Source organism: Oncorhynchus keta, chromosome 10, assembly GCF_023373465.1.
Source record: "Oncorhynchus keta strain PuntledgeMale-10-30-2019 chromosome 10, Oket_V2, whole genome shotgun sequence".
Classification (NCBI taxonomy): domain Eukaryota; kingdom Metazoa; phylum Chordata; class Actinopteri; order Salmoniformes; family Salmonidae; genus Oncorhynchus; species Oncorhynchus keta.
In genome coordinates this window covers 70,987,068-71,012,194 of record NC_068430.1, presented here as the reverse complement: position 1 = coordinate 71,012,194, position 25,127 = coordinate 70,987,068, and the positions used below count along the sequence as shown (strand labels likewise).

Below are 25,127 nucleotides of genomic sequence, written 5' to 3'. Positions count from 1 at the left end.
CATGATAAGCTGTAGACCACACTATCTACCTAGAGAGTTTTCATATGTATTTTACATAGCTGTCTATATACCATGTTGGGGAATAATCAGAATTGGTGGGTAACATAGATAAGATGTTTTATATTCATCATATGCTTATGAGTTATTTCTCATAAGAATGTATTTTGTTGTACTATAGTGGTGGCCATTGGCAGTTATCTGTTCTATGTCAAGACTAAGTTGCATGGGCCGCAGAGAGGGGAGAGGTCAAGGTGTCATCATGTGTAAACATATATCTTTTGCTCTTTTGCTCCACTGTGTCTGTGTGCCAGTCACTCCCTACTTTTCCCATTGGGGAGAGGAGGATGGCAGTGTCTGGAATCATTCTATGCTCCCTCTTATCTTAACCTATAGCCTCACTCTCCTCTCCGTGAGCTTGTCCAGGATTGGTTGTATTTAGAATTGGTTGTATCTAAATGACAACTTGATATATATGCCTGTTGATATGGAGGATTGGTTTATGGTTCTGGGTTTGAGTAAGGAGACAAAGCTGAACGATGTATTATGTCTATGCTGTCTGACTATGTGTGTTCTTTGCTATTAAAGGATCTCAGTTGCAATGTAGAGGGGCTCTCCGAGAATTCATTGATAGACACTGAATTGACCTGAGAGTCACAGGGTTGTGATAGAGCTCATATAATTAAAGATGGACTTTGATAACTAACTCTGACTTGTGTTGTGGTTTGCTCTCATGATTTGGTAAATAGAGGAAATTTCCACGCCAACCACTACAGATCGATGTTGGCACTAAGACCGCACTCAATGAGCTGTATACCACCATAAGCAAACAGGAAAACGCTCATCCAGAAGTGGCGCTCCGAGTGGCCGGGGACTTTAAAGCAGGGAAACTTAAATCCGTTTTACCTCATTTCTATTAACATGTTAAATGTGCAACCAGAGGGAAAAGAACTCTAGACCACCTTTACTCCACACACAGAAACATGTACAAAGCACCCCCTCGCCCCCCAATTTGCAAATCTGACCATCAGACTAAAAAAGTGGTCAGATGAAGCAGATGCTAAGCTACATGACTGTTTTGCTAGCACAGACTGTGGAATATGTTCGGGATTCTTCCGATGGCATTGAGGAGTACACCACATCAGTCACCGGCTTCATCAATAAGTGCATCGATGACGTCGTTCCCACAGTGACCGTACGTACATACCCCAACCAGAAGCAATGGATTACAGGCAACAGCCACACTTGAGCTGCTGCTTTCAAGTAGCGGTACTCTAACCTGGAAGTTAAGATTTTATAGTGAAACATCTCGCTCCTTGTTCTCTCTGTGACGCAACATTGTATCTGTCCCATTATGGTGTCTGTGAGAGCATGGGCAGCAACATTGAGGCCATCTCATCTCCATTTTGAAGAAGAAGAAGGGAACGTCTTATCTGTGAAGTGTGCGATAACTCAATTCAATGTAAACAATGCCATTTTTTAAAACTTTGGCAAAGGGTCACATCTACAAAACGTAGTGTACTCTAGTCGTAACTGATCATAGTTTTGGGAACAGAAAACTGTATTGAGATCAGGCTTTTCTTCGATGAGAAAATCAGCCAAATGTCGGCCCAGTTCCATCTCGCTCCATACTTTCCCACTTCCAGCCACTGGGCTTCCTCTCTGATGCAACAATGTATCTGTCCCATTATGGTGTCTGTGAGAGCATGGGCAGCAACGTTGAGGCCATCTCATCTCCATTTTGAAGTAGCCCATTTTCTTATTCTAAAACTTCTTTGAGTTGGTCAACAAACTGAAAGGGTGCATACTGCCACCTGGAGTGTATTGTTTGAAAAGGTATAAAACCAAGGTTGGTGATTTACTGCTACCAGCAGTTGGGTCGTTCCACAAAATGAGTGCCTTTTGCTTCTATTTGATATTTTAAGAAAGGTCAAAATTGTGCACCGATATTGCATTTTAAAAGCCTGTTATATTAATTGAAGTGCCCTTAAATATATACCACATGGATTATTCAATAAGCAGATTTTTAATATGAATAATGACTTGCTAAAGTGCCAAAATGACTAATTTTAACATGTGACTGCACACCCTCTGACTTCTATGGAAGATTTTAACCCTACTTAATACCAACATTTCTCCAAGAGTCCACCATCATTGTAAAGCCCTAGTTATTTTGTTGCTTTGTTATTCTGTTGCTTTGACAAAATCATTTCTGAAGATTATTAATTTAACGTGATTCATTTGCGTCTGTCCCTAATTTTAAGGTCAACTCTGAACTGAGCTCTCGTTTTCATGTGGTGAAACAATTTATTTAAAAAATATATTTCAGAAGAAATATTTAACAACTTATAGTCAAACTATAGTATTAAAGCGGGTGGGCTGGTTCTACTCTTTTGGCCCATTTTGTGGTGAAAATGTCAGTGGGTCAAATGTAACGTCAACCCTGTTACCCATAGATAGACAGGCTAGAAAGGTTTCAAATATTAAACCTTTTATTGTGAATCTTACTTTCAATTGCTCCCTGTTGAACATAATAAATGTCCCTTCCCGTCACAAGGCGATTTATGGCTGCTTTAAAATGAAACTATGATCATATAACTTTTGAAAAACTGGGCCCTGGTGACTGCTGATTGGTTGATTCTGCTACTGATTAAAGTCAGCACCAGGTGTTGCAATTACTTGGGTGCTGTAGCTAGTATATAAAACACACAAGCAAATGGTGGTTCTCTCATACAACTTTTTACTGCTCTGGACTAGTGAGAAAGATTTGGTGGTGAATGGCAAGATGGTGGTGAAATTGATGCTTTTGCTCATGAGTTACTACTCTGCTTATGGTTTGCCAGGTAAGGGCTTCCCTTTAGCTGTTGATGACAGGAATGACACTGAGTTTGTGTGGGGTGAGAAGTTGAGGTTTGATGACGACTCTGAACCCAAGGTCAGATCTCGTTCTCAAATCGTTGCCACTCCCATGTTGGAGCATTCTCATAAACCAGACTATCTGAAGCTACCAGAATACATCCCAATTCGTGCTTCTGAAGACCAAGCGAATGTCTTCAAGCCTGAAGGGAAGTTCAGGCCGCTGCCACTCTCAGTCAAGCACATCCTGCTGCCCACCGCCTCTCCTCCCACCACTCCTCCAGTTCACTCTAAGAAGGTTGAGGTCCTGTGCCACCTCGACAGGATTTATGTGAGAATCAGAAGGGACGCCTTCACCAACCCCGACGCCTGCAAGTACCTCAAACTCCACAAATGCAAAGTCAACCAATCCACCGCGGAACACTACTACATGCTCTACAACATCAAAAGCTGTAGCTTCCATAGAAAGGTTGGCTACCAATGCCATCAGAAATACAATCCCCTGTCACCCAGACATCAAATGTATGCCTTGAGTGATCCAGTCAAATTGCAATGGTCTGAAGGGATTGTATTTCCATGGCTGTAATGATACAATATGTTCAGATGTCTTGGCAGTTTTTAGAGTTGTTTCTCCTATTCCAGTGTACCGCTGACTATATTTCCTACTCCAACGTGCTGAAGTACGAGCCAGAGGCCATAGGCGGTATTGTGAGGGAGTTGCCATTCTCTGTTCACATCGAATGCCGCTACAATCGGTGAACCACTTCATCATGCTTTCACATTTGGTGGCTACGTTCCAATGTCCACACTAGCATATCCTATACATGGCTCCATACTAGGTAGTATGCTAGTCTGGATATTATTTGAGTGTCTGACTGCACTAATGGCCATTTTCTACAGGATCCACCACTCTTACAAGTTTGGCTTTCATCCTCGTTTGGCGGGAAAAGTCTTCAAGGCCCTTAGATCCAAGGTTGGAGTCACCCTCATATCTTATGATGGTGAGTTGACTTGACAGATGTCATTTAAATCTGAATGCACTTGCAGTGTTTTCTATTAAAGAACATTAACTCTGTCCTTTTTCTTCAGAATCATGGAACAAGCTCGCTGGAAATACAACCTATATCATTGGACAACCAATGTACTTTGAGGCCAAAGTTCCCACTATTTCTTTGCATCGGCGGGTGTATATTAACAACTGTTATGTGACTGCTAGCCCCAACTCCACTCTCAAATACACTGTGGTCGACAACTATGGGTAAAACTACTTTGTTACAGAACTACAATTTATCTTGGCCTGGTTTTGTTCATGGTAGTTAATTTCTTGCTTGATAATTGGCTAGATTCAACAGCTGGGCAGTTTATACAGGCAGCCTAATTCTAATTTGTCCACTAATTGCTTGAAAGACCAATCACATCAAGTCTTTAAACTTATCTGATTGGTCAAATTGCCATTTGATGTGGGAGTACAGAGCTTAGCATGTCTCCCAAGGCTACAGAAAATTCAGTTGGGGAAAATGGATTATTTTCAGGAGTCGGGTAATTGGTTAAGGGAAGAGGATTGGAGGGAAAGAGGTTGGGTTTGAATTTGACTCTAGCAATAACAGGGAAAGGGGCATGTCGAGGAAGACTGTCAAGTTGAAAGTGGGCCAGATGCCAGTTCGAGTTATGGAGGTGAAATTGAAGGGGTGAAGGTTTGTGAGGAGCATGAGCCTTGTGTTGATGGACATGGTTATGATGATGATGCAGTTTGGTCCAGTGGGACTGACATTTTGGAAGAGGATGGAACCAGGTCTTTTGGCTGATCCAGGGGTGGAAGAGTGTGCTTTTGAGTCGGTGAAGTGGACTTGTTTCTTTAGAGGGAGCAGGCGCTCTGTGCGCCGCAACTAGTGTAGTCTTGCTTTGCGCCACCCCAGAAATCACTCCCTTCAATGGAAGTTGCAGATTCCTGTGTGAAGTTTGGTGCAACGCAGACCCGGTGGCGACACGGTGTCACTGTCAGCCCTTTTGATTTGAGTCAGTCTTTACCTGACAAGATCATGTTAGGATGTATCAGTTATCCTGTTGGAGCTTTTGGGGTGAATCCACTGCTGTTTCAGCTGCATTTATGGTCATGTCAGTGTGTAGGAGGGAGATTCCAGATTGTGGATGTGTGCAGAAGGGCATGGGATAGAGGGTTGTGTAGTGTTGTTGGATAAAGTGGTCGACTGTACGGTGCACATGTTGCTGGGGATCAGATGTGTCCGGTGGCTAGTCAGAGTAGTGCTGAGGGAGTGAGGTAGAGAATGGGTCAAGGGTGAGCAATTCGGCGGATTCCTGTGACTGGGATGTCTGACAGCACAGAGGGATAGGCCAATGACTGACATGTATGCTTCAGTAAGGTGCAGAGGACTAGCACAGCGTGTGTAGCATGGTAGTGTCCTGTCCTCTCAGCCCATTGGCCTGAGGAAGGATCAGATGAGGTTAAAGTAGGGTAATATTCAGTGTATTTTTGGTTCTAGTGTCATGGGCCTATAATTCAGTTGGGGGTGGTAATGCAATATATAGGATGCCAAGTGCTGTTAAACCTCAACCAAGAGAGAATTCACAATGGTATGCCTGTGTAAACAGCCCTAGTGTCTCTTGTAACTCAGTCCCTGGTTTACAAGGTGAGAATAACAACCAGCGAGTGAACCCTGTCCCGAATTGGAGTGTTAAGTACACAATCTTCTCTTCACTAGATGCATGGTGGATGGCAAGAATACTGTCCAGTCAAAGTTCCTGTCACACCCAACCAACAATGCTTTGAGGTTCACTGTCGGAGCTTTCATCTTCCAGGGCCTGGACAATCAGGTCTGACTCGCGTGTGAATCTCCAAACAACTAATCATGATGGTTTGCTTCTTTAATACTACAGGCCTACAGTAATGCACCTTAAAGAACATGCATTTATTTTCTTCCAGAAACTCCACTTGCATTGTGAAATAACTACAGGGAATGTCACTCCAACTCCAAGTTTCAAATCCTGCAACTATGACACAAAGACTAAAAAGTAGGTTCACCTGAGTAACTGACTTGAGTTCTGAGGGACTCCTTGCTATGAGGGTTAACTAATATTTATTGTGATTGTCCTAGGTGGGTGGCACTGTATGGTGAAGCTGCGGTTTGCTCATGCTGTCCCGGCTCTTGTCCTTCTCCTTCTCTACAACCCTCCGGTGAGCATATAGGCCCGGTTCATTACCAGTCTTGTCTCATTGTCACCAACCCTTTCATCTGAGCGCATTAGAGAATGGGGAATGGGAAGCCATTTTGACGACTTAATGCGGGCATTCATACCACCATTTTACATTATGGTTTGACTGTAATCTCTGTGGAAAATGCAATACTGATCTGATAATGCTCTCATAGCTCACGCACAAACTGTGACCAGTCATTTTACGACGATGGCCCATGACGACCATGCTAAAAATAAAACATGGAGCATGGAAACCTTCAACGGCGGGGCTACTGAAGGTACTCAGTCCCTCTGCTTAAGTCTTGAGAATGTTCATTATGTTAATATATGAGCACAAATTTCACAAAATAATAGCTTTTCCCTCATTGTTTTAGGTGCTGTTGGGAGGGTTTGAGCAGTGGACAGTTCTTTTGATAAAATAAACTTTTTAAACTATCATGTGTATTGGATTCATTCAAAAATAGCTGCAGAGATACAGGCAGAACTGGGTTGAAATATTAAAGTGGATTACTTTCAGACATACATTTGGGATATTTTATTTGAAGTAGTTGAATATTGGAATGTGTTTGGAAATACCTTGGGAATTTTTGGTATGTAATTTTAAAATCCCCAAATATATAAATCCAACATATGAACTTAATTTCATGAGCTGAAACGAAGGAACCCAGGAATGTTCCATAAGTACAAAGCTTAGTTCAAGTGTTCACATTTGTTGAAATCCATGTTCGTGTATTTGTCCTTTGGCAAGATATTCCATCAACCTGGCAGGTGTGGCAAATCAAGAATCTGATTAAATGGCATGATCACTACACAGGTGGACCTTGTGATGGGCCCAAAAGACCACTCTTATATAAGCGGTTGTCACACAAGACCACAGATGTCTAAATTGAGGGAGTGTGCAGAATTGTTAATTTTACTACCATAAACTGCTGCACACTTTAGAACTGAGCATTGTCTAACTGGCCTCAACTGCAGACCACGAGTAACAATACCAGCCCGGGACCTTAACCTTCACCTGTAGGATCATTGGGGACCAGCCACTCAGACAGCTGATGAAACTGGAGTATTTCTGAGCCTGGCTCTGCCTAGTTCCCAAGTTGGTGGGTGTGGGATGGCCCACCATGGCTGTGCTCCTTCCCAGTCCTGTGAAGTATGTAGATTAGGGCCTAATGTATTTTAATTTACTGATTTCCTTATGAACTGTAACTTAGTAAAATAATTTCAGTGTATATACTCCCATGCAGTTGAACCCTGGTCTGTTTGGTATTTGGAAATATTTTTACTTTTTCAAAGACTAAAATTAGGAAATGATTTGTAATGTTTCAATGTAGTTTCGGCCCACATTTGAAAAATGACATTTTTCAGGTAACTTTAAAATAAGCATTTATTTGGGTCGGGGTGGAACTTCTGTTGCATTTAACAACCACTTAAGCATGTTTCCTCATGACGCTTCTCCTTTTGAATGTCATTATAGATTTGGCATCTCTTTACAGTTAATTGTCCAGTATTAACCTTAAATTGTTCAACCCTCTATACCAGTTGAAGTTTTGTCCAGACCATTGCATTCCTTCGGCTTTGGCAAATACTCCTGTATCAGCATGGAAGACTTCCTGAGCATCTCTTGCAAATCAAATCAAATGTATTTATATAGCCCTTCGTACATCAGCTGATATCTTAAAGTGCTGTACAGAAACCCAGCCTAAAACCCCAAACAGCAAACAATGCAGGTGTAAAAGCACGGTGGCTAGGAAAAACTCCCTAGAAAGGCCAAAACCTAGGAAGAAACCTAGAGTGCTTTACTGCAAGTGCTTTACTGTCTTGGTGTAGCTGCCATTTTGTACCCCAAGAGGGCGGAAGAGGTTTACAGGCTCTGCATCACTAAATACAGCAGGGAGTCCAATCTCACTTGGAACCAGAGGCTTTCCAATAAAGCTGGGAAGCAACTTCCTGCCCTGAAGTCTATTTTCCAGGAAGTGCAATGCATCACGTAACTTGCTAGCCAAGTGTTCAGGGTACCAGTCAGAAGGCTCTTTACTCAAAAGCAAGTGAATTAACACTGTTTTGAAGTGATGATCTGTAAGGATACTTCTGCCTATGAGGCCCGTTTGCTTTTTGTGAAGGAACGCTACAATTCCAAGGCAGTGAATGTGGCAGGAGTTTTCAGGCAGGTGATTGGCCAGGTACTTCAGGAAGTGGTCCTCGTAAGTGGTCAATGAGAGGCTCCAGTATGTGTCCAAGGAGTTGTTCGTAAATGGGGTGGAAGGAGAAATGGTGAAATAAGCTTCAGTGTCTTTGCGTTTCACCACGGGAGCCATATCGAAGGTTATCACCTTCCCTGATCTGAATCGAACCATCAGAGCTCCTGGGGCGTCTATGTTGCGAAATGTCAGCTCAAATTCGTACTTGTGGGATATCTGTCCCCAAGTTTTTCTAATCGTGGTCTGGAACCATTTGGTAACCTGGGTTTTGGCCAGTTAAGGGGTGTGTTTTGAGCAAAGAGCGCTGTCCAATACATCAGTGACTTTCACCACTTTTACCACTTTCTCATTGTCACAACACAGCAGGCATAGCATATCATCATCTCCTATGGCAGCTGTGTGACACGGGCAGCCATTTTGGTTCACACCACCATCCACCATTTTGACTCTACCACAGCCCTCCATTTCAGGTGGCATATCATCATTAGCCTGGTTACACCAGAGTTGAAACTGAAAACTTTATGGCTCTAACGGGGCAATGGGGACTATGATGTCACACACAAGGGAACTGATCCTGCCCTCCACCACAAAGTCTTCAATCACCATGCCAACCTCCACTATCTCTTCCCGAGATGGCATAGCAGTTCAGACGTCTTTTGTCCTCGTCTTGTCGTGTCCTGTATATATATATATATATATTTACAACTTTTTTTCACATATTTTATTTTTATTTTCCATCAACTCATCTTCAAAACACTCTCCTGCAACCCGCCTCACCAATTTATATTTATAAATAACTATTATTTACCTCAAATCTGCAATCCTCCAAGAAGCTAGCCAGAAGCTAGCCAGAAGCTCCAAGAAGCTAGCCAGAAACTAACCAGAAGCTCGCCAGGATCTAACTAGAAGCTAATCAGAAGCTAGTTCAGAAGTTAGTTAGCTTCTTTACTGGCAAATCGTTAGTATTCAGCTAACCACGGTTTGTGGTCATCAGCTATCCTTTAGCTTGAAAATCTATCGCCAGTTTTTGTACGGCGCGGCTCGGAACGGAACATACCGGACCAATTTTTCTCTCCATGTCCTTGGATTTCGGCTGCTCTCTGTGGACATTCATTCCCGGATCTCACAGCTGGCTGGCTGCTGTCCGTGTGTCTGTCTGCTCTCGTCGATTCCGGAGCAAGCATCGGTTGACTTGTTTATACTGTATTATTGACTGTATGTTTGTTTTACTCCATGTGTAACTCTGTGTCGTTGTATCTGTCGAACTGCTTTGCTTTATCTTGGCCAGGTCGCAATTGTAAATGAGAACTTGTTCTCAACTTGCCTACCTGGTTAAATAAAGGTGAAATAAAATAAAATAAATAAATAAAAACATCACTCATGCTCCTCATGGCGTCTAATAGGTCATTAGCAAAACCCTCCACAAACTCAGTCACCCTCCAGCTCTCATTGGGTGAGACTTTGACACATTTGTCATAAAAACGGTTGAATGTATCACAGTCCGGTAGCGGAACTTCAGCCGAGAGGTTTTTCACGACAGAGATGTCTTCCATATCCTCCTGAATGATCTCTCCTGGATGGGGGTTCTTCTGTGAATGTCTTCTGAATAATTTAATGGAGAAATTAACAAAAGAGATGAGGGAGTATGTGTTCCATAGGTACCAGGTGTCGTCGCTCTCCGAGTCTATGATATTATTGACATGCTCCTACTGCTGGTCATCCTTTGATGATTCGCTGAGAATCGGTGTCTCTTCCTGGTTTATGTTATATTGTTCTGTGAGATGTTGCTGGAGTCTGACTTTCTGAGGTTAGGTGGTACTTTTACTTCCTGATTTGCGTTAGACGGCTGGTCTGTGAGATGCTCTTGCTGGTTCCCTTCTGATGATGTACTGACGATGGGTGGCACCTCCTGTTCTGCTTCCTGGTCTGTTTTCGATTGCAGTTGGTCGACCTGAGACTCTTCCTGACGCTCTGGTGATGTCTGTTGGTCACTATGGCAACTACCAGTCTGGACCTCTTGTGGCCACTGTTGATTGACATTCGCCATGTCCTTGTCCAAGTGGTACAGCTTCTTGTCATTGTGAGATGCCTCTGTGTCCGAAGCAGGCTGCTCTTGGTCGTTTCCTTGTGAAAGCATTAATGATAGCCTGAGGTCAATGGTAGACTGTTCCTTGTCCTCTGGTGAGAGGTTTTGCTCTGTCGTAGGTACATATTGGTGTACTTGTGAAAGCTTATGGTCAATGTGAGATCCCTCCTCTTTATCTTCATCTTTCTCCTCTTTGTTCTCTTGAGAATGTTTCTGTTCGATAAGAGTCTCTTCCAAGCCCTTTTGATAATGGTTTTGGTCAATTTGAAAGACCTGTTGCACTTCAAGTTGTAAGGGTTTTTGGTCGATGGGCCCTTCCTCTTGGGTTACTAGTGGTGACACTTCCTGTTCCAGCTTTGCCCTCTCCCTCAGCAGCCAATCTTCACGCTTCTGCATGTCCATTATGTGATCATCCTGCTCCTGAACCTGTCCTGTTCTGTCCTCTCTGGGGATGGGATACAGTAGACTAACTGCCAGCACAAACACCCGAAGAATGGTATCTTGCATCCTTAACGTTGTCTCTGTGGAGTAGAATAAGACATATGAAAAATGTCTATTTCTATTCTATGGTTTCATGTTGATATATATCTATTTTCCCATCCTTCTCATTCAAAACACACGTGAAGTCCAATATGAGATTTTAACGTACAGTATGATAAATTATACCAAACTTTCGATGGGTGCATCAGTGTGCACAATGAAATCAAAGGTGCGGGTGGTTTCTGTCAAATTCTGATTTAGCAGGAATCCATATTGATGTGTCCTATCAGTTGAAAAACGACAATGCTAAGCATAAAGAACAGTGAGTGGATGAGAGACCGAGATGGGGACTTCCTTGTTGGCTCAAAAGCATCTAACTTTTGATAAATTCACACAAAACAGCATTATTTCTCAATCAAAATAAAAGTTTCAATAATAACACTTACCTGACTGGAATAAGTAGTCTAGTTGTACATTTAGTTGTACTTGGCAATGGTCGTTATGGATGTACCGTTAAGGGATTTATATTAATAATGACTAAATTATGTATACATTTAAATCAGAACTATAACTACACAGAATACTACTATGTTACTGTATGGATGTATGAATCCTATTATAATCATAATACTGAATGTAATGTGTGTAGTTTTCGTAAAGAATTAGAAGTACTTTCTGTTCCTTGTTGGAAATGAATGGAGCTATCGTCATACTGGCTGGAATGCTGTGTTCCTTACAGGACATCCTGTCTCTACCCAGGGAGGGGAGAGACTTTGGGCTAGTAGAAGATTGTTTAACAGGTGGCAGACAATGTGGGAAGGCTTGTGAACTATATTGCCATTGTATCGGAGAGAAGGAGGAGCAGCATTCAAAACGCTATGACGAAATGAGATGTGTATAAACCAATGTACATTGTATAATATTCACTACTCTCGAGAATAAACGCTATTGATTGATTTTGAGACTGGTCTCTGTCTATTTTATACAAATAAGTTTCTAGCAAATTATTAGAAATGGGCAGAGTGTTTTAATTGAATTGGTTGATGAACATATAGGAATGAAATTCCTTTAACAATTTGGTCCTTCGAGAGCCGGATCTAAATATCTGTCCCTATCATCTGAAAGTAATAAGTCGAGAACCGTGCACGGGCGGGCCGTGGTCCCGTATAACAAAGTCCTGTCCCCTGACATTGGGGCTCTATAACAGGCCGGTGTACACCCCAGACCGACAGGGACTGTGACTAGATCCAACAAACAGTGCTTTTCCCAGTCGGCTACAAGGTCAGTAGCCTATATTCTCGATTATGGGGGGAAGGATTTAAGTCATCTTTGATTTGATGTTCTCAAATGTTTAGAATTTATCAATAATAGGAGCTTTGCTATTCCAAACAGATCCATTGGGTTTTGTATGACCGATATACACTGGCAGGTCCGCGATGACCTGAGGTAAGTTGCGCTACCATAAATAAAACTAAACTTAATCATGAGAGGCATATTCGCCCGAGATTAAGCTGGGATACTAAAATAGGTGTTGATAGATAGTACGGTCGTGTTGTACAAATAGGACAGCCATTAATTCAAAAGACATACCTAAATAAAATCCTAACCTAAGTAGTCTATCTGTATATGGGAAGTAGTCTGACTATGAAACGTAGTGGTAGATATATTAAAATCGGTGAGGATATAAACTAGGCTTTGTGAGAAAGAAAGGTAATTCTATGCGAACAGGATAACTGCACTTATTCAATACTGAAAGAAGTGTCCAAAAAGGCGGAGAGGGAAACCTAATGTAGCGGAGTGAGATACGAGATATTGGTGTACTTTAAAAATCCTCCGACACAACCCGAAATAAGAGGTTAACTAGGGATTTACGACCCCTGGGTAATGGCTTATAGTTGTATAGGTAAGACCTCATATCCGATCGACAGTCAACGCTATAGATAAAGTTTCCAGAAAGGAGAAAACACAAATAGAAATCTATACACATAGATGGTAAACATTAAAGAGACACACACATAGTCAGACAGGAGAACAACCAAAGTAACTAGGTACTGGTAAACAGCACATACATAGAACATAGAAATATATTCACCTCGATTGTGAGAATAATACAATAGAACATAACTATAGGAACTAGGAAACGGTAAAAACAGCACATACATAGATCATAGAAATACATACACATAGATAGTGATAAATACCATAGTTACTAGGAGCAGCAAGGAATTGCTTATTAAACAAATAAAAAGGGTTTGTGGAGACAAGGCAGATAAACAATGGGCAGAGGGGCTAGATACAGCGAGGGTATGGTTAGCCGAGGCGAGGAAGAGAGCTGAGGGAGAAAAGAAAAAGGAAGATGTAAGTTGCAAACAACAGAGAGCAATAACTCCCACGGCTCCTCTGGAGGTCTCTCCTAAGCCTAAATTGTACCCAATCCTGATAGATCAGGCTTGGAGAGAGAATCCCGATGATGAAATCGTGGTGGTGAGGCGACGGCAGCCAGGGCTTCCCGTCCCACCCCCACCACTCCCATATGGGGAACCTCCTGGAGCCGAGGGAGGGGTAGAGCAGGAGCAGGAGGAGGAAAGGATAGGGCTAGTTACCCTAGGGAAAGTCAGGAAAGATTTAACCGAGCTAGGACTGGATTCAGCAAACGTATTGAGAAAGTCAAGAAAAGTGGATAGAGACAGTCAGAAGAAAGGGGGAGATAGATGCTTTAACTGTAAAAAATGGGTCATGTTGCTAGAGATTGTGAGGCTCTGTGTAAACACTGCAATAAAATAGGTCATAATCACAGAGACTGTAAACAGAGAGAACAGGTTGAGTCAAAGCATCTGGGGTAATTCTAGACAAGCATAAAGGAGGCCTTAAGGGGAAGGGACCTAAGGGGGAGGGAAAAATTGGACAGGATCAGACGATACAAAAGGTTTCAATTGCAATGAGACAGGACATTTCGCCCGGGAGTGTAATGCTCCCTGTAAACATTCTAACCAAGTAGGGCACTAAGGTGAAGGTCAGGCGTGACAATCGGGAGAGAAAGAGAAGGGCAGAGACAAGGAGAGAGAGAGTAAGGAGAATCATCACTGGAGAGATGCCTTGACCTTTAAGTTAGGGCTATTGTTTGGGAATTGTCTCGGTGCTGGAATTTGCGACTACAAACAATTATAATAATAGGGTTGTTGACGGAGGCTCCATCAATCCAATAGTGATGGTGGTTCAGTGGTTAAATAGCTGCCTTCTAAGCTTGAGACCCGAGTTCACTTCCTGGCAAATGCTTTGACTAAAATATGAGTTTTTAATTGTAATTAAACTGTTTGTATGTTTTGCCTGGAAAGATACGGTCGCTAGTGTTTGTATAAGATATAAACTGAAAGTTTTAATAGCTTGTTCGGTTCAAATTGATAGAAGGGATAAATTGAACTTTTTTAATAGATTGTTTAGGTTAAATTGAAAGACCCATCCATTCTAAATAATAGCGGTACGATGTCGATGGAATACGTTGTCTTGCCTAAATGGTCTGCTCGAATAACGTATTGGGAATGGAGTCGTATTTACATTTTACATTACATTTAAGTCATTTAGCAGACGCTCTTATCCAGAGCGACTTACAAATTGGTGCATTCACCTTATGACATCCAGTAGAACAGTCACTTTACAATAGTGCATCTAAATCTTAAAGGGGGGGGGGGGTGAGAAGGATTACTTATCCTATCCTAGGTATTCCTTAAAGAGGTGGGGTTTCAGGTGTCTCCGGAAGGTGGTGATTGACTCCGCTGTCCTGGCGTCGTGAGGGAGTTTGTTCCACCATTGGGGGGCCAGAGCAGCGAACAAAATTAAAATTAAAATGCTGAACCATAGACATGTTTACAGTTACTTAAATCTAATGAATTCTAAATAGTAACGAAGAGATAACTACTATAGAGTTGTGCGGTGAATGCACAATAACGTTACTCAAATTGATTTGACCGTTGTTCAGGTGTACTCTTCTCTGTACTTCTGGCAGTACAATTTTGATTGAGAGATGTTGATTGATGTTGTAAGTTCAATTCAAGATCCAACATTTGTGATGAATTGGGTGTGGCTTATTGCACCCATACTACTGCTTCTGCAGTCAGCCAACAATGATTTGCAATCCGTTGAAAGTTGCTGCGGCCTGGGCACGGCCTGAGCGCCTGTTGCTGACATCACTCACAATGCACCTGTGCAGCCAGGCAATGAGGTTGTGACTGAGGGTGACAGAGACTATTGTTTGTGTCATTTAGAGGGAAATGCGTGCATTATAGCTTTGAGTCACTTTTCAAAAGTTGCTAAAAGTTCTTAATACATTTTTAAAAGTAGCTGAATATCGTCAGGGTAGTCTGAAAAGATGCTAAAACTAGCAACAAAATTGCTAGGTGGCCATCACTGATTGGTGGCGTACACTGGGCTATATTTGGCTATAAGAGAGGGAGGTCTGAATAGTTGTATCATAAAAGTTTTTTTTAAAATTGATTTTGGTTTGATTGTTCAGATAACACCAGTGAGATTAAACAGGAGGTTAAGGTATACTAACATTAGAATCGGTTTTCATTGTGGGGAACAATGAAAGGTCCGCAAAGTGGATTGCAGGCTGAGTTTATTTTTTGTTAAAGTGACAGTGTACGTTTATCACAGTTGTGTGTGTCTAAGGGCAGGTATTCCTATCAAGCATTTTTGTGGAGACTATTTGGAGAAAGACTGAATGAGTTACATGAAACATTGAGGAAATTTAAAACAAATGATTTGAGGGAGTACAATAGTATTATCATAATTATTAGGTTTTGTTTGTAGTAAACGTTTGGGTTTAAGGGGATTTCCATGTTTCCCAGAGACAAGATATCTGCAAGGGGTACACTCACATATGAAATATGACTGTAAAAGGGTGGTATAACCTTTGATCTATATCATGGCTTTCCCTTGTGGTCTGATCAGCCTCAGGGAAGGGCCATTTGGATAATGAATTTGTGGTCATTTGTGATACTGGTTTTAAGATAAATGAAGTATAATGGAGTTTATAGCTCCTGGACATAATTATAGTTTGAACCACAGAGGAGAATGTGGAATTGAGGCAGGTCAAATTATGGGGAGCGGGGGAATAAACTCTAGTGAGGAAGAGGAAGAGGTTCAGGATTCTGTTTTAAACATTGTCTGTGAAGGTTTCGAATGGGCTACTATTGATTTAGTATTACAACAGGAACAGAAATCATATTTATCATCGATAATAAATGGGGGAGGGTATGGTCCTTTGAGGTTTGGACAGGACATGGTTTAAGCCAATAGGGCAGGAAAATACATGATAACAAAAGTGATCTTATAAGCATTAAAATTATTTATGAAAATAAATAAGTTGCAGTCCTTAGGGATGGTGAATTACTGTAGATAAGGTATCCCACACTATGCAACATATATTCAATTATTGATGTGACTGATTTTAAGGTTAACCCATGTTATTGTTAGATAAAATACAGTGGATTCCCGAAGGAGAGATTTCATTAGCACAGAAAAGAGATATGATATGTTTAGCATCCATTTTGGCTTTATTTGACCATTAGAAGATTTCTATTTAAATAGTAGAAAGTGGACAGGGATATATGACATCTGTGGTGATTCACGACCAGAAAATACTTGACTCTAATCCTGCTAAGATCTGATTTCTTGCTTTGAACTTGTCTGGCACCCCCCTAGAACAGCTTCCAGCTGGTAGAAGAGAGAGAAGGAGTGCTCCATTAGGATCGTTTAACAATAGAGTTTACATTGATAGCATTGGTGTTCTAGGGGGGTGCCAGACGAGTTCAAAGCAAGAAATCAGATCTTAGCAGGATTAGAGTATTTTCTGGTGGTCCACTCTCAATAAGAATGTGGACTGGATCAATTATATATATTATAATCAACAGCGCTTCATCAATTACTGTACCTATATTATCCGTTGACGGTAAAGTATTTGAATATGTGCAAAAGGGGAGATACATAAATAATGAGTGTGCTTTTAAATGGAGTAATCCCTCCCAAAATTTGGAAAATTTTCTAGAATTGTTCGTTCACTTTGGAAATATGGAGTAGATTGTGTACATTGGTAGGATAAAATCCTATGTAATATAAATTAAAATACGGCAGTAAAATCTGAAGACTTTGACTTGTAAGGGAGAATGGTTCAACTTGTCACAGGTGTGACAATGAGCCTCCATTGATTATTATGCATGCTTCTACCCTGCTAATTGAATGATTGATCCTGTAATTGGTGCTGGAGAGGGTGGCTGCTGTTTCATGGGCTCTTAAACAACCATGCTATTTTTTTTTCTCGCATTTTTCGTAACTTATTTTGTACATAATGTTGCTGCTACTGTCTCTTATGACCGAAAAGAGCTTCTGGGAATCAGAACAGCGATTACTCACCTTGAACTGGGTGAAGAAATTCTCTTTAATGAGTCGGACGAAAGAGTTTTACTCCAGACACGCAAACAGGCCCTCATCCCCATCATTCGCACGAGGAAGAGAAGGCAAAGATATTGCGGAAAGAGATAGGGATGCCTTGTGAGGATGGCTAATCTGCCCTTGCCATCCGTAGTACTGGAAAATAAATTGGATGAGCTAAAAGCACGTATATCCTAGCAACGGGACATTTAATAACTGGGATATCTTATGTTTCACCGAGTCGTGGCTGAACGACGGCATGAATAGAAGAGTATCTCATGATAAGCTGTAGACCACACTATCTACCTAGAGAGTTTTCATCTGTATTTTTCATAGCTGTCTATATACCACTACAGATCGATGTTGGCACTAAGACCGCACTCAATGAGCTGTATACCACCATAAGCAAACAGGAAAGCGCTCATCCAGAAGTGGCGCTCCTAGTGGCCGGGGACTTTAATGCAGGGAAACTTAAATCCGTTTTACCTAATTTCTATCAACATGTTAAATGTGCAACCAGAGGGAAAATAACTCTAGACCACCTTTACTCCACACACAGAAACACGTACAAAGCACTCCCTTACCCCCCATTTGGAAAATCAACCTATCACTCTCATGATTATTTCTCCCCCTTTTCAGGGGCGTAACATTTTTGGCGGCTCCGCTGAGATTGCTGCTCAGATGTTCAGTTTCCACATCCTGGTCGCTGAATTCCGAGCCAGCTAAATCCCCACATAACAACTCAGGCAGGCTGCAGTGAGGAAAGTGTTGCTGTTCGAGGGGAGCTGGAAGTTGGTGGTTAAGTACGTGTCAACTGAGGCCATTGATCGACCATCAGAGACTATCTAATTCAGAGTCAACTCCTGCACAGTAAAAGTTCCTCCTGTTCTGTCAACATGACAACCGCCTTGGAAGAACTACAGGAAGAGGTAGTAGGAGAATTGCACACCCTGACTAAAGACAAGTTACTAGAGATACGTGAGATATATTTCCTTGACATATCAGGCGAACAGAGAAGAGATGTTCAAGACAAAACCCGCATATCATTGATGAATCACATTATGATGTTCCTTGAAAGAGAGGAAGTTGCAGAGTTAGAAGATGGCGGCATGTCGGAATTGTTGCTACTTAAAGACAAAATGACAGAGATGATCAGTGGCATAGATCCGCCCCAACCTCATGCCAATCTTCAGGGGAGCATGCCGCTCTCACCCAATGCACAGCCCAGCTCATACTGGCGCAAAGAGTTTAACATTTCTGGTCAGATAGGTGAACCGGGCCAGAAAGAAAAACAGATTTTTTTTCCATCCTTGCCCATCAGATCGAGAATGGACTTAACAGAGGCTATCCTGAGGTAGAAATAGTAGACGCAGTAGTCAGGGCTATTTCTCCAGGCTCACAGCTACGCAGCTACTTGGAAGGTAAACCCCAGATAACTCTTCCCACACTTAGATGTATCCTGCATTCCCACTTCCAAGAGAAGAGTGCAACAGAGCTTTATACAAACAGCTAGCTTCAGAAGCACAGCATAGCAAGGAGACCCCTCAAAGCTTCCTGATGCGCGTTTTAGATTTGAGGCAGAAAGTACTGTTTGCATCCCAGGAGTCAGAATCAGGGGTTAAGTATGACCCTGCTCTAGTCCAGCGCATGTGTTTACACACAGTCCTTACAGGTCTCCAGAGTGACAGTATCAGGATAGACATGCAGCCTCTCCTGCTAGATAGCGAAACATCAGATGAGGTTTTGCTAGAGAAGCTTAACATTGCTTGTGCTAATGAGATAGAATGACGAAACAAAAAGCGGTTTAATTAAAAGGTCTCAGTGCAAGGATTGCTCAGATTAAGGAGAAATTACAGCAGCCTATGTTTCAGTCACAGCCTTGTGCCTATGCCCCACCCTCAGTTAGGAGGCCAGATAGGGACCATCAAGGGAAGCCCCTTTAAACGGGAAAGGGTTACCGCTGAGGGACGAGTGTTAACCGTAGCTAACAAAAAGTCCCATAAATGTGCAAATTCACTGTATACAGCGATAACAACCCGCTCAGCTACATTCTGTCTACTGCAAAACTGAACGCAACCACTTCCAGGTGGGTTGCAGACTTGGCTGATTTCCACTTTACAATAAAGTACAGGCCAGGCAGAGAGAACGGTGATGCAGTTGCTTTGTCAAGGATGCCACTGGATGTAGAGTCACTGATGAGAGAATGTTCTGAGGATCTTCCACCAGACACCATTGCCGCCACGACACAAGCAGTTGAGGTACAGAAAGAGGCTGTTGTACCTTGGTCACTTTCAGCTGCATCTATGTCAGTATCAGCTGAAAGTGAGACAACCACTGCAACAACCAGATCGATCCCAAAAGATGGGATAAGAGAAGCACAAGAATCTGATCCAGTTATCTGTCCTGTGCTCAATTTCAAACTGTCTGGTTCCAAACCGCCAGTTAAAGAGCAAAAGGAATCCAGTCCAAAGACAAAATGCCTATTCAGAGAATGGGACAAATTGACAATAGACAGTGATGGCATTCTGTACAGAATCACTACAGTCCGCAAGCAGTTAGTTCTACCAGAGCAGTACAAAGGTAAAGTGATGGAAGAGTTGCACAATAACATCCTCGTAATTGTTGATCATTTTACACTCAAGCCTACGCCACCACATCAAAGTCAGGTACAACTGCTGCAAAGCTCATATTCAATGACTTTGCCCTGAAGTTTGGGTTCCCGTCTCGCATCCACCATGACCAAGGGGGAGAATTTGAAAATCAGTTGTTCCATCAGTTATTAAAGAAACTCAGTGGCATGGCGGGGTCCAGAACAACACCCTATCACCCGATGGGAAACGGTCAAGTGGAACGCATGAACAGAACATTGTTGCAAATGTTAAAGACACTAATTGAGACACAAAAGTCTAATTGGAAGGAGTCTCTGAACAAACTGGTTTATGCCTATAACTGCACCCGTTGCGAAGTGACTGGCTATTCACCATTTTATCTTCTGTTTGGGAAATCACCCAGGCCTCCAGTTGATATGCTCTTTGGATTGTGCACAGAGGCAGGTTCCAGTAACCAGCGAGACTACGTGGAGAACTGGAAACGAGGGATGGAAGAAGCATACGCCATTGCAAATGAAAATGCTCAGAAAGCCTCTGAAAGAAGTAAGAAATACTATGACACTAAAGTTAGGAGTTCAGTGCTACAGCCTGGCGAGCGAGTTCTGATTGAAAACCTGACACCAAGAGGAGGACCAGGTAAACTCCGTAACTATTGGGAAGATACAATTCACACAGTAGTGAGACAAATGGGTTCAGACCTGCCGATTTATGAATTGAGACCAGAAAAGGGTAGGGGACGCTCCAGGGTCCTGCACAAAAACCTGCTCATGTCCTGTGACCACTTACCTTTTGAGACACAACCAGAAAGGACCAAAGTGGACAAAAGTCAGAAAACGAGGAGACATCAGCCTGCATCACAGCCTCTAGATTCTGATGAAGACAGCGGGGATGAATATGACCTTCATCATGAGCCGCTACAGGTTCCCACATCTCCTACAGTACCTGAGGAGAGGAATGCTGAACCAGCGAGAGAGTGGGAACACAGGCCCCCAACAGTGAAACAGACAGTTGCAGTGCCAGTCCCTGATACGCTACCAGCACAGCCTCTTGTTGAAAAGCGGCTGGAGGAGAGAACAACAGTTAAAGACCTGCCTGCTATGAGGTTATGCACTATAGCCCGTTACCATATATATGATTGAATATTATCTGCTGTTGGCTTGTGTCAATGTATGTATGCAACATAGCTGACTTGAAACATTGTGAATAGTTTCAGGGCCATGGGCCTTTCTCATGATTTAAAAAAAAAAAAAAATGTACCTTTATGTAACTAGGCAAGTCAGTTAAGAATAACTTCTTATTTACAATGACAGCCTAGGAACAGTGGGTTAACTGCCTGTTCAGGGGCAGAATGACAGATTTGTACTTTGTCAGCTCCAGGGTTTGAACTTGCAACCTTCCGGTTACTAGTCCAACGCTCTAACCACTAGGCTACCCTGCCGCCCCATGATGGAAAAATACAGAAGACAGGACCTGTGCAATGAGTTGGGGGGGGGGCACATTCAGAGCGTGGGGTTGCAGAGCAAGCTGTCTTTTGTTAGATAACAGGAGCCAAGTGCGAGATAACGGTATCGAGCATGAGCGCATGGATGTTCTTCACAGCAACAGTTACATCTATCAACAGAAGCGCCAAGAGGCGGGGACCCGCCTGAGCGCCTGCAATAGGCTGAGCAAGTTTAAACCACACCCAGCCTCTACTGTGATAGGCCAACAGATGGGTTGGAACTATGTCTATCACAGTATAAAGAATACTGTTTACATACATCCTGTCAGTTCTCAAGTTTGCCCTGCGACGTGGGACAGGGAGCCCGTATATATGAAATTTGCATTTACCACTTACTGCTTAGCTAATAAAAAATACATAGCATACAATCGTGACTCATTGTCATATTTATCCTGATACCAGATTCGAATTGACGCAACTCTAACACTGCTGAGGAGATGAACTTGCCTGATGAAAATGTTCCTGATGATCGTCCACCAAGTGCCTTTCCTTCATTAACTGATGCTGCTGAACCTGAGGAACCAGCCTATCAGCTGCCGCAAAGAGAGAGACACCCTCCAAGACGTATCACCTATGATCAGCTTGGTATCCCTTCCTGCTACAGTATCCAGCCACAGCCACAGTTGTTCCCTGTCTACTCTGCACCAGGACTGGTTCCATGGCTGCCATCACTACAGCAATGTTACTTTCAGCCACCTTACATGTATGGGCTTCAGCAAACATGAGGCTACAGAGTTGACATGTTTGACCATGGACTACTGTCTGATTTCACAGACTGTCACAAGAGACAATTTGCAGACTATGCATATAGATCATTAAACTGTATGGAATGTTGATCAATAGTATGAGAAAAGACTGCTTATGTTATACAGCTGGTCAACAGATATGGACTGTGAATATAACTTGTTAGTTATATTTGAACTGTGGCCTTTGACCTCTGCTCAAGTACTACCTTACAGAAGAGGATTTTCTAGGTCCAGTGCATACAGACTGTTGAAGAAGACAATGTTGGTAATGTTGGGACAACATTTATTTTGTCGGGGAGAGTGTGACAGTTTAAAGGAAATACGCTCATCCATATAAGTGGCGCTCCTAGTGGCCGGGGACTTTAATATAGGGAAAATTAAATCCGTTTTACCTCATTTCTCTCAACATGTTAAATGTGCAACCAGAGGGAAAAGAACTCTAGACCACCTTTACTCCACACACAGAAACACATACAAAGCACTCCCTCGCCCCCCATTTGGCAAATCTGACCATCATTCTAAATTAAAGCAGGAAACACCAGTGACGCGGTCAATAAAAAAGTGGTCAGATGAAGCAGATGCTAAGCAAAAGGACTGTTTTGCTAGCACAGACTGGAATATGTTCCGGGATTCTTCCGATGGCATTGAGGAGTACACCACATCAGTCACCGGCTTCATCAATAAGTGCATCGATGACGTCGTTCCCACAGTGACCGTACGTACATACCCCAACCAGAAGCGATGGATTACAGGCAACAGCCACACTTGAGCTGCCGCTTTCAAGTAGCGGTACTCTAACCTGGAAGTTAAGATTTTATAGTGAAACATCTCGCTCCTTGTTCTCTCTGTGACGCAACATTGTATCTGTCCCGTTATGGTGTCTGTGAGAGCATGGGCAGCAACATTGAGGCCATCTCATCTCCATTTTGAAAAAGAAGAAGAAGGGAACGTCTTATCTGTGAAGTGTGCGATAACTCAATTCAATGTAAACAATGCCATTTTTTAAAACTTTGGCAAAGGGTCACATCTACAAAACGTAGTGTACTCTAGTCGTAACTGATCATAGTTTTGGGAACAGAAAACTGTATTGAGATCAGGCTTTTCTTCGATGAGAAAATCAGCCAAATGTCGGCCCAGTTCCATCTCGCTCCATACTTTCCCACTTCCAGCCACTGGGCTTCCTCTCTGATGCAACAATGTATCTGTCCCATTATGGTGTCTGTGAGAGCATGGGCAGCAACGTTGAGGCCATCTCATCTCCATTTTGAAGTAGCCCATTTTCTTATTCTAAAACTTCTTTGAGTTGGTCAACAAACTGAAAGGGTGCATACTGCCACCTGGAGTGTATTGTTTGAAAAGGTATAAAACCAAGGTTGGTGATTTACTGCTACCAGCAGTTGGGTCGTTCCACAAAATGAGTGCCTTTTGCTTCTATTTGATATTTTAAGTAGGGTCAAAATTGTGCACCGATATTGCATTTTAAAAGCCTGTTATATTAATTGAAGTGCCCTTAAATATATACCACATGGATTATTCAATAAGCAGATTTTTAATATGAATAATGACTTGCTAAAGTGCCAAAATGACTAATTTTAACATGTGACTGCACACCCTCTGACTTCTATGGAAGATTTTAACCCTACTTAATACCAACATTTCTCCAAGAGTCCACCATCATTGTAAAGCCCTAGTTATTTTGTTGCTTTGTTATTTTGTTGCTTTGACAAAATAATTTCTGAAGATTATTAATTTAATGTGATTCATTTGCGTCTGTCCCTAATTTTAAGGTCAACTCTGAACTGAGCTCTTGTTTTCATGTGGTGAAACAATTTATTTAAAAAATATATTTCAGAAGAAACATTTAACAACTTATAGTCAAACTATAGCATTAAAGCAGGTGGGCTGGTTCTACTCTTTTGGCCCATTTTGTGGTGAAAATGTCAGTGGGTCAAATGTAACGTCAACCCTGTTACCCATAGATAGACAGGCTAGAAAGGTTTCAAATATTAAACCTTTTATTGTGAATCTTACTTTCAATTGCCCCTCCCTGTTGAACATAATACATGTCCCTTCCCCGTCATAAGGCGATTTATGGCTGCTTTAAAATGAAACTATGATCATATAACTTTTGAAAAACTGGGCCCTGGTGACTGCTGATTGGTTGATTCTGCTACTGATTAAAGTCATCACTTTAATCAGTAGCAGAATCAACCAATCAGCAGTCACCAGGGCCCAGCAGTTGCAATTACTTGGGTGCTGTAGCTAGTATATAAAACACACAAGCAAATGGTGGTTCTCTCATACAACTTTTTACTGCTCTGGATTATTGAGAGAGATTTGGTGGTGAATGGCAAGATGGTGGTGAAATTGATGCTTTTGCTCATGAGTTACTACTCTGCTTATGGTTTGCCAGGTAAGGGCTTCCCTTTAGCTGTTGATGACAGGAATGACACTGAGTTTGTGTGGGGTGAGAAGTTGAGGTTTGATGACGACTCTGAACCCAAGGTCAGATCTCGTTCCCAAATCGTTGCCACTCCCATGTTGGAGCATTCTCATAAACCAGACTATCTGAAGCTACCAGAATACATCCCAATTCGTGCTTCTGAAGACCAAGCGAATGTCTTCAAGCCTGAAGGGAAGTTCAGGCCACTGCCACTCTCAGTCAAGCACATCCTGCTGCCCACCGCCTCTCCACCCACCACTCCTCCGGTTCACTCTAAGAAGGTTGAGGTCCTGTGCCACCTCGACAGGATTTATGTGAGAATCAGAAAGGACGCCTTCACCAACCCCGACGCCTGCAAGTACCTCAAACTCCACAAATGCAAAGTCAACCAATCCACTGCGGAACACTACTACATGCTCTACAACATCAAAAGCTGTAGCTTCCATAGAAAGGTTGGCTACCAATGCCATCAGAAATACAATCCCCTGTCACCCAGACATCAAATGTATGTCTTGAGTGATCCAGTCAAATTGCAATGGTCTGAAGGGATTGTATTTCCATGGCTGTAA

General features: G+C 42.3%; 1 protein-coding gene across 4 annotated transcripts in view; it reads left to right on the top strand.

Moving 5' to 3' along the window:
- The first annotated feature begins 2,723 nt into the window (after positions 1–2,723).
- LOC118389338 (zona pellucida sperm-binding protein 3-like) overlaps positions 2,724–25,127 on the top strand; it is a 35,905-nt gene continuing 13,501 nt past the window's right edge. Inside the window, exons 1-9 of one of the 4 annotated variants that reach the window (XM_052527818.1) lie at positions 2,724–3,322; positions 3,496–3,608; positions 3,754–3,854; positions 3,943–4,111; positions 5,574–5,685; positions 5,795–5,883; positions 5,967–6,046; positions 6,240–6,344; positions 6,441–6,502. In XM_052527818.1, coding sequence (XP_052383778.1) covers positions 2,783–3,322; positions 3,496–3,608; positions 3,754–3,854; positions 3,943–4,111; positions 5,574–5,685; positions 5,795–5,883; positions 5,967–6,046; positions 6,240–6,344; positions 6,441–6,460 — 1,329 coding nt within the window. In that variant the 5' untranslated portion in view covers positions 2,724–2,782 and the 3' untranslated portion in view covers positions 6,461–6,502. Of the gene's footprint in view, positions 3,323–3,495; positions 3,609–3,753; positions 3,855–3,942; positions 4,112–5,573; positions 5,686–5,794; positions 5,884–5,966; positions 6,047–6,239; positions 6,345–6,440; positions 6,503–24,404; positions 25,011–25,127 lie in introns of those variants that run through there. The other 3 variants (XM_052527816.1, XM_052527817.1, XM_052527815.1) reach the window with 3 other exon arrangements.